The 10,344-nt window shown below is 33.9% G+C and overlaps 1 protein-coding gene across 6 annotated transcripts in view; it reads right to left on the bottom strand.

Annotated features, from left to right (window-relative positions):
• Positions 1-1,571: 1,571 nt before the first annotated feature.
• Positions 1,572-10,344, bottom strand: part of DPY19L4 (dpy-19 like 4) — a 68,791-nt gene continuing 60,018 nt past the window's right edge. For all 6 annotated transcript variants that reach the window (XM_040494007.1, XM_040494008.1, XM_040494009.1 and 3 more), the window contains 2 exons: positions 5,972-6,130; positions 1,572-5,720 (listed from right to left, as the gene is read on the bottom strand). In XM_040494007.1, the coding sequence (XP_040349941.1) occupies positions 5,556-5,720; positions 5,972-6,130 (324 nt within the window). In that variant the 3' untranslated portion in view covers positions 1,572-5,555. The remainder of the gene's footprint in view (positions 5,721-5,971; positions 6,131-10,344) is intronic.

Below are 10,344 nucleotides of genomic sequence, written 5' to 3'. Positions count from 1 at the left end.
ACCAAACCAACTATAAGAACTGGCTCCAGGGGATGGGGGATTAGGGGGTAGGGAAACCAACATCCACTGTTACTGTAAACAGAGAATATCAATAGAGATGGAAATTATACACACAAATGGAAATTCAGAAAGGTTCAAAAGCAGATTTGAATTGACAGAATTAGCAGACTTGTAGGTACCTTGATAGAGATTATGCAATTCAAAGAGCAAAGAGAAAAAAATGAAAAAAAAAAAAAGAAAAACCACACAACTGAACAGAACCTCAAAGAAATGTGGGTCATTATTAAACACACCAATACAGGTATAATAGGAATACAATAAGTTCCAAACTTGATTTAAAGGAAATTCTTTTTAAAAAAATTTTTTAAGTGTTTATTTATTTTTGAGACAGAGAGAGACAGAATGCAAGTGGGGGAGGGGCAGAGAGAGAGGGAGTCCCAGAATCTGAAACAGGCTCCAGGCTCTGAGCGGTCAGCACAGAGCCCGACGCGGGGCTCGAACTCACAGACTGTGAGATCATGACCTGAGCCGAAGTCGGACGCTCAACCGACTGAGCCACCCAGGCGCCCCAAGGAAATTCTTAATGTATACAACCAAGAAGCTCAACAAACTCCAAGTAGGATACATGCAAGAGCTACTTCAAACACATCATAGTAAAAATGCTTTATCAGTATCAAATGTGATTTAACAATGTTATCAAAATTAAAAGCATTTGTGCTTCAAAGGACACTATCAAGGAAGTGAGGTAAACCCACTGAATGTAAGGAAATATTTCCAAATCATCTATCTTATGAGGAATTTATATCTAGAATATATAAAGACCTTTACAATTCAATAATAAAGACAACCCAATTTAAAAATGGGCAAAGAATCTGAATGAACATTACTCCAAAGAAAATATACATATAGCCAGTAAGCACATGAAAATATGCTCAACTTCATTAGCCATGATGGAAATGTGGGTTAAAACCACAATAATATACCACTTCACATCAAGTAGGATGGCTACAATCAAGAAGCAAGGTAATAAGCAAGTGCTGAAAAGGATAGGAAGAAATTGGAAATCTCACACATTATTGGAGGGATGGTTAAACTGGTACGGCCATTTTGAAAATCACTCTGACAGTTCCTCACTATAGTTCTAATAGAACCCAGAAATTCTCCCAGACATATACTCAAGAAAAATGAAAACATATATCCACCCCCAAATTTTTACACGAGTGTTCACAGTATTGTTCATAATAGCCAAAAAGTGGAAACCCAAATGTGTCCAACAACCGATGAACGTATGAACAAAATGTGGTATATCCATCCATGTGAAATGTCCAGAATGTGCAAATATAGAGACAGAACGTATATTACTAAGGATTGCCTAAGAATAGAGTGGTTAGGGGTGATAGCCAAAAGGTTTGGGGTTTCTGAGGTAATAAAAATATTCTAAAACTGTGGCGATAATTGCATAATTCAATACTAAAAACTGATCAATTATACACTTTAAATGGGTGAACTGTGTGGTACATAAATTACATCCCAATAAAGCTACAACAAAAAAGATAGAAATAAGAGACAACTTAAAATTCTAAAAAGAGTTTTATTATAGAAACAAAACAAGGAGTGTAATTAAGCATGAAATAAATAATTTCATTCTTGATAAAAGTATATTTAATGTTACAAAATCTGAAGTAAACTAGTTTATAACCCAACTCTTTTAAAGGATTTCTATTTACTGAAATTAACTTTTATTCTTTTGGAAAGATGTAACAGTTACAAGAGGAACACATTTAATCTGGTATACATTGTTATAGGTACTATGACTCAGAAGTCAACATACATAAAAGCAGCTGTATTCATCTTTGCTAAATAGCTGTACAAAGCTATTCACTTAAAATATTAAAAAGTTGTTTATGAGATATTTCAAACTATAAGTTTGGAATGCATGTTTCTATCTGATACCATTATTCCACTAAATACAGTGGTCAGATGTTTAGTGTATCTCTTATAGAACTGCACATAGGATTACAGAAGCCAAGATTAAAATTTTGCAAATTCTAAGAGACATAAACAAGTGATTCAAAGATGACTTTATGCTAAATTCAGCAAATCTGATTCTTCAATGCCCCTTTTTTATTACAGAAAACAAGTATAATTTTAGAAACCTTAATAGATGGAAAATAGTTGAGTTAAATATATTCTTTGCAATTTTCACATCTAATTTTACTTAAAGTGTTAACTCTAAACATTCAAAAAGCTAATAACGAGCCATTATTTCAATAAGAATTGTTTAACTTTACTTGCAACTTTTCAAAGTTGTAATTTTAATACATATTGGGATCTGAAACTATTAGCAAATAGCAACAATAGAGACCATATATTTAAAAAGTGGACAATTGAAGTGAGAATATATTGAGATGTACAGGAAGTAGTTATTTGCTTTACAAAAAGTTCTTAAATATACAGAATAATTCATAACACGTGATGTTTAAATATTCATGCATTTAAAATAAATCTACCAAAAAGATTGACCTACATACAACTTTTAGAAACCCCATCAATTTTATAAAGAGAGGCACTACTTTTTATCTATCCACTAAAGGCAATAAAATGCTTTAACAGTTCAAAAACAGGGCGAAAAAACAGTTGATTTCTCAAAAACAAAACAGTTTTAGTAAGATGGCTATCACTGTGCCCTTCAAGAAATTAAGAACCTATTTTTTTAAAGCCTAGTTTCCAGCCCCAACTTGTAACACACTTTGACCTCCATTTCTGCTTTTCCTTAAACCAATCTGGAGTGTGTGGAAGAGTGACCCAACATTGAGGCTATGTGCAGTTTGGGTTAATGTTCTGAAAAAATATGCTGTCCATATACACAAAAAGTAATGAAGAAAACAGTTAGTTCTAAAGTATAATGCATACTTCCTAGGCTGTAAAACCCCACCAGCCTAACAAAAAGCACCAAGATGCCAAAGTGGGAAAAAATATAAACCAGCACAGAGTCAATATCATAAACCATATCAATTAAGTTTTATTTGTTAGACTGTTTGGCATTTGGGAAGCTAGATAAATTAATTCAGCAGGCAAAAAAATCCCCTCGCTACCCTTACCAAAGATTTGCTTATTAACGAATTAAAGTCAATACTAAAAATAGCCTAGTGAGGAGTTTTTCTCTGTGCTTAATGATGAGGAAACAGATACCAAATTATAGAAAAAAGTAGATAATATTTTTTGAAAATAAAAAGTAAAGAGAAATAAAGAAGTTAAGGCACTTATTTCCATGGTTTTGCAACATCAAGGGCAAAGTATGTTTTGTATTTCTTTGAGAAATTCCTTTCATCCTAAAACCGTAAACTTTGCTCCTTTCATAGGTTTTTATAACCTATGAAAATCTAACAACTGTAAGTTACCCAAATGGAATTACTTACAGAACTTTTAACCAGTTTTTACCCTACAAATAAGCAAGGAAATTAATAAAATGTTCCTCAAAGTTTCCTACTACTACTGTTTTAACTATAATTAAAATAGAAGCTAATCTCTTGTATCCAATATTATTACTTCTATAATAAAGCTCACATTTTCCTTTTCAACTGATGCTGAATGAACAACTTATCATTTAAAAAATTAAATTAAAAGCTTCTCCAAATCAATTTTATTTAAGAAATAAATAAATTTGCTTTGGCAGAAGCAAAAGCAACTCACGAATATGTTTATGTCAAAAGCCAAAACAAAGTCAAAAAACACACATCAAAATGAACTCAGCATATTTGATAATATAAATCAACACAAATTCAATTAAATATTTCACGCTACATAGGTTATTCTATTTCCCTTTCAACATATGCAAGCTAACCCTGAAGTTACATTGCTTTACATGCTCTAATCACAAGGACTACCAGGTGACCCTTTGCTGTGTACTTAGGTAACCACAGTAATATTTTCATAAGGCTTGAAGTTCAATACTAATGACTCACTATTAAGACGTGCAGAGAACCTGAAATGCCCTGCCTTGAAATATGTTAATTGTTAAAAATTATATAAAAGCATGAAATGAGAACCAAATAAAACTAGTACACCAGATATATGACACTGCCATCAAACAATTAATTCTGAAGCTCTAAAAAAGGAAAGCATCCTCAAGCTAGTCTAAGAGTGCATGTGCTTTTGCACTTAAAAAAAAAAAGCCCCACATATATATACCCGAAAATAAGGATAATGAAAAGATGCTCCCTTCTAAAGTAGTAATTCAGAGTACTGAAACTGCAATTTTTACAACACTCTAACAAGTGAAAATTTTAAAAATCTATTCACTAAACATATGCATAAGGTAAAACTAAACATGCATCCCATCTTATTAAAATGATACATCTATCCTGAATCTCTTTGTATGCCCCAATGAATCATTTAAGAATTTCTTTTAATAAGTGATTAAAAATACGAAAACATTTAACCTAAAGGAACGCAGCATTTAGACTGTGAAACTGTGTTGTGAATTTTATTAGAATTGTCATTTTGTTCTTAATGTTGAAGACTGTACTACAGTTTCATAAATAACAGCATTTGTGCTTTATGGTAAACATATCTGCATGCAGAAGTATGTTTAATAGCCTCTGCCCCATCTCAGGAAATTGTTCGTTTTAGTGTTGTCATTTTAGTTATTAATATCAGAATATTCTCATTCTGATAAAGACTTAATTTTTTATTTAATACGTCAGTAGAAAATATGTGAATAGACTGTATACCCATTCTACCCCTTTAAAAACCTGAACAACATTCTTTTAAATGTTTCAAAAATATTTAGGTAACAACAGTTACACTGTTTTATCATGATTAAATTGGTATTAAATTTATGGGTATAAGTGAAAAAGGCTAACCACTTAATAGTCATAAAATAATAAAATGCAATATTATGTCCTCTATATTACTAAGAAAGTGCACATTTATATAAGCAGCAGGTGAGGAGAGCAGTATCATGGAAAATCTGGATATATCTTTATATATATCCTTCAAAATCATGTTCCTTTACACAATTTACACATTTTAATTTAAATGTCACATATTTTCAGCTAACATTTAAATTAATTTTTATTGTAATATTTCAATTCTATTATAAACCATGAAATACCTTCAGAAACTGCCTCAAGGGTAAGAAGAGTTCTTTCCTTCTAGTCTATAATTATGACATTAAATGGTATATTTATTAAATGTTATGTCTGAGAAATATACTCTGACCTTGAACATATTCAAATTCAAGACCTATGACAGAATGAAGATTTATGAGGGCAATTTTATAATAATTGAAAAGATAAAGTATTCAAAGACCATGTAATGATAAGGAAAACACCTGACTGGAATATTGTGGCAGATTTGACATTTTACCAAAGGACAGTAATGCTTGATGTTCTATTCTTGCAGAACTCTGGATCCAGTTAACAGCAGGAGGGGAAAAGCAGCAGCAACATTTCAAATGTCCATCCTCTGATTTCCAAAAGACACCATGTAAGTAGAAGAAAATCACATTTTACTTCAAGTGATAGGTCTTTGAAATGAAGACTCTGCTATTTTCAAGACTGAAAGGATATCACAGTGTTGATTTTATATACAAAGTAGGATCTGTTCCAGTATACTCTAGTGAAGTAATTCACATATGGAGAATAGTTAATTTTGACTTCATGACAAAATCGCCCATATTTTGAATAGGTCAACTTGTCACCTTCTTCGCAAACCACCTGTCAAAAGGTATGAAACACCATATTAAAAAGTGTCAGGTCACGATCTCACAGTTTGTGAGTTTGAGCCCTGCATTGGGCTCTGCGCTGATGGCGTGAAACCTGCTTGGGATTTTGTCTGCCCCTCCCCCGCTTGGGCGTGCTTGCTCTCTCTCTCAAAATAAAAAAATAAACTTTAAAAAGAGTAAGATTAAGCTAAATTAAAAAGCCATTTTTGTCAAAAAGATTTAACTTTTCAAATGATTACTTACGTGGCCATTTGCAATGTCTAATAAATCTTTAACCCTACAGCCTCTCATGGTTCCCACCTCATTGCAGATAGCATCCTCTACAATTAGGTAATTAGCCTTGTAGGATGTCAGTATTTTATAAATATCTTCAGCAGATCGCTTTGAATAGATTTGATAGATCTGGAAGAATATAATTAAAACAGTGATGTCAAAACATTTAAAATGTATTATTTGAAACTACACATCGAGCATCTACTATTATTTGGTATAAAGCACTATCTATGGAAAATAAAGATATTCACTAAGCCTTGATTCCTGCCCTTAGGAAGCTTATATTCATAATTCATTCACTTGCCACTGAATATCTTCTCTGGAGAAATGTCCATTCAAGTCCTTTGGCCATTTCCCCCCAGCTTTATTGAAATATAAGTGACATACAATGTTGTGCAAGTTTAAGGTGTACAACCTGTGGATTTGACACACTTAAATATTGCAAAATGATTACCATTACAACATTAGCTGCCACCTCCACTGTGTCACATAATTACCATTTCTTTTTTCTGGTGAGAACATGTAAGATTTACTCTCTCAGCAACTTTCAAGTATGTAATATAGTATTATTAACTAGAATCACCATACTGTAACATCAGATCCCCAGAACTTATTCATCTCATGACTGAAAGTTTGTACACTTTGACCAACAACTCCTCCTTCCCCTACCCTCTAGCCCCTGGTAACCACCACTCTACTCTCTATGAGTTTGGCTTGTTTAGATTCCATATGTAAATGATAATCAGAGTATTTGTCTTTATCTGACTTATTTCACTTAGCAATGGGCTTTGCCCATTTCTTAACTGACTTGTCTTTTTATTATTGAATTATAATAGTTCCTTTAATCTTATACCACATACAGTGTATTTTATACTCACTTATACATGAAATAAAGTTAGCAAGGTTAAACATAGTTTGATCACTGTTACAAAATACTAAATAAACAAGAATGCTTAAAACTCCTGTCTTGATTCCATGGTATTTTCCATTACAATTTTGCTGAACTTATAAGATAATAAGTTCTGGATCTTATTAAATAATAAGCTTGTTCAGTTTTTCTGAGATGCTAACATTGGGCTAGCTCTTGCTACAAAATACAAAATAAGAGAATCACACATGTTAGGCCAAAAGTATCACATGCTATTTGTCCTGGAAATACTGAGATTTGATATCTAGATTGGACAAGATCCCAACCTATTTGATACTCAGCAGCCACCTCCTACATGTTATGATTTCTGTCATTCCAGCACCTTCAGGTCCAATGTCCACCAACATGATAGAGGTACTTACTGATATTCTGTGGTACACAGAATGTTAATAAACACTTCTCTTTGCTAAATAGGTTTCAATGGAAATATTTCTATCCAGCTTATATCTATTTATTGTTTTCCACATACATTTTTTACTTACTTTTAAATTTTAAGAAGCTGTAACACACTCATGGGGCATTAAAAAAAAAATACTTCTGGGGCGCCTGGGTGGTTCAGTTGGTTAAGCGTCTGCTTGATTTCAGCTTAGGTCATGATCTCATGGTTTGTGAGGTAGAGCCCCACATTGGGTTCTGTGCAGACAGCATGGAGCCTGCTTGGGATTCTCTTTCTCCCTCTCTCTGCCCCTCCCCCCCCATAATCTCTCTCTCTCTCCCTCTCTCTCTCTCTCACAAAATAAATAAATAAACATTTTTTAAACATACACACAAGAAAACCACTTCTATGCAATGGCAACAACACAGGGTTTCTCGATCTAAGTACTATTGACATTTTGGGCTAGAGAATTCTTTGTTGGGACAGAGGATGACTGTTCTGTGTAGTGCTGGATGTTCAGCAGTATTCCTGGTTCCTACCCACTAGATGCCTGAAGAATTCCTCCTACAGTTGTGACAATCAATATGTCCCCAGACATTGCCAAATGTCCCTTAGGAGCATAATAGTCTCAGGTTTGAGAATTCCTGGCCTAGGAATTATACAAAGATTAGTCACAGGTCATGAATTGTAGATAGAATGCAATTCAAATGATATGGTCTCATTTATGGAGTCTGATTTGAATTTCAGTTTAACAACAAATTTATTCAGTCAGTACTTGCTGTGCACTAGATACCAAAGAGAAAGACAAAGTTTTGAAAAGAAACATGGTTCCTATTCTCATAGTTAAATCACATAAAACATAAAACTCTAAAATGTTTAAATTTAACTAGAACCTAATTAAAAGTCTGACCTAATTATAAGTGATTCTGAAATTCTGTATTAGGAAAAGACCAATCATAAGACAACAAAAAAACTAAAAAAAAAAGTTCAGGAATATGCTATATACATCTACATTCTAGGCGACTGTACCTTTTCAAAATGCAGCAAATACTAGACAAAGGCAGCTGTTGTCTCTCAAGTAAATCACACCCAGATGGATCTCCTCATCTCTGACCTCTCCCCTGCTTCAATCTGTTCTTTCTGCTGTGACCATAATTAACTCTAAAACAGATCTAAGCATTCCATTCCCAGGTTTATTAAAGGTCTCTGATAACTCCCAAATGCCTCAAGGGTAAGTCTAAATTCTTCAGCACGACATTCCAGGTCCTTTAGAATTTGGCCCTAGTTTATTTTTTTAGTTTCATGGCTATACAAATTTCATGGCTCATGTCATTTTTCATCCTGGAATCAATGCATTCTTTTTCCAACCATGTTTCTACTAGTCCTTCAAAGCCCAGATCAAGCCAATGCCTTTTATGAAGACTTGGATTTGTAGAGGCAGAATGGATTGTTCCTGCCTTTTTTTTTTTTTTTTTTTTTTAAAGAAGGCTCCATGCCCAATGTGGAGCTTGACCTCACGACCCTGAGGTCAAGAGTCACATGTTCTACAGACTGAGCCAGACAGGTGCCCCAATTATTCCTGCTTTTGTGCTCCTCTTTGTACTTTCTATGTTTCTATGTGTGTGCATATACAATTTAATAGTAAATCAGAACATAATAACTAATATTTAAGTCTTACTATGTTTCAGGCATAGTGCATTATCTCATTTAATTGCTAAATAGGTTTCAATGGAAATATTTCTATCCAGCCTGTATCTATTTATTGTTTTTCACATACATTTTTTACTTACTTTAAATTTTAAGAAGCTGTAACACACTCATGGGGCATTAAAAAAAAAATACTTCTAGGGGAGGCTGGGTGGCTCAGTAAGTTAAGCATCTGACTTTGGCTCAGGTCATGATCTCACAGCTAGTGGGTTCGAGCCCCACATCAGGTTTTGTACTGACAGCTCAGAGCTTGGAACCTGCTTCAGATTCTGTGTCTCCCTCTCTCTGCCCCTCCCCGGCTCATTATCTATCCCTCTCTCAAAAATAAGTAAACATTAAAAAAAAATTTTTTTTTTAATTAAAAAAAAGAAATGCCAGGGACCGTGTCTCCACCCCACCTTTAAAATTTTTTTTCTGTATTAGGGCACCTGGGTGGCTCACTCATTTAAGCATCCCAACTCACAACCAACCAGAAGATAAGAACTTATTATAATAACCAGATTCAGAAGTTTGCTCAAAATTAAAGAAATTAAAGAAAACACAAATAAAAGGAAAGATACTCTGTGCTCATGAACTGGAAGAATGTTAAAACATCCATACCACTTAAAGCCATCTACAGATTCAGTGCGATTCCTATCAAAATTCCAATGGCATTTTTCATAGAAATAGAACAAACAATCCTAGAATCTGTATAGAACCACAAAAGACCCTGAATAGTCAGAGCAATCTTGAGAAAAAACAAAGCTGGAAGAATCATGCTTCCTAACTACAAACTATATTACAAAGCTATAGTAATCCAAATAGTATGGTATCAGGATAAAAACAGACATATGGGGCACCTGGGTGGCTGAGTCGGTTAAGTGTCCAACTCTTGATCTCAGCTCAGGTCATGATCTCACAATTCATGAAACTGACTGTGCTGACAGTGCAGAGGCTGCTTAGGGTTCTCTCTCCCTCTACCCCTCCCCCATCCTCTCTCAAAATAAATAAATAACCGTTAAAAACAAAAACAGATACATAGATCAGTGGAACAAAACAGCCCAGAAATAAACCCACACGTACACGGTCAATTAATTTACAACAGAGGAGTCAAAACAATACAATGGGAAAAGGACAATCTCTTCAATAAATGATGTTGGAAAACTGCACAGCCACACGCAAAAGAATGAAACTGAACTACTATTGTACAGCACACACAAAACTTAACTCACATGGATTAAAGACTTGAATGTAAGACCTGAAACCATAAAACTTCTAGAAGAAAACACAGGTGATAAGCTCTTTGATAATGGTCTTGGTGATTATTTTTTCGGATTTGACAGCAAAAGTGGA

The sequence above is a fragment of the Herpailurus yagouaroundi genome, unplaced genomic scaffold (assembly GCF_014898765.1).
Source record: "Herpailurus yagouaroundi ecotype Mexico unplaced genomic scaffold, PumYag 186, whole genome shotgun sequence".
Classification (NCBI taxonomy): Eukaryota; Metazoa; Chordata; class Mammalia; order Carnivora; family Felidae; genus Herpailurus; species Herpailurus yagouaroundi.
This window is presented reverse-complemented; position numbering and strand designations above follow the sequence as displayed.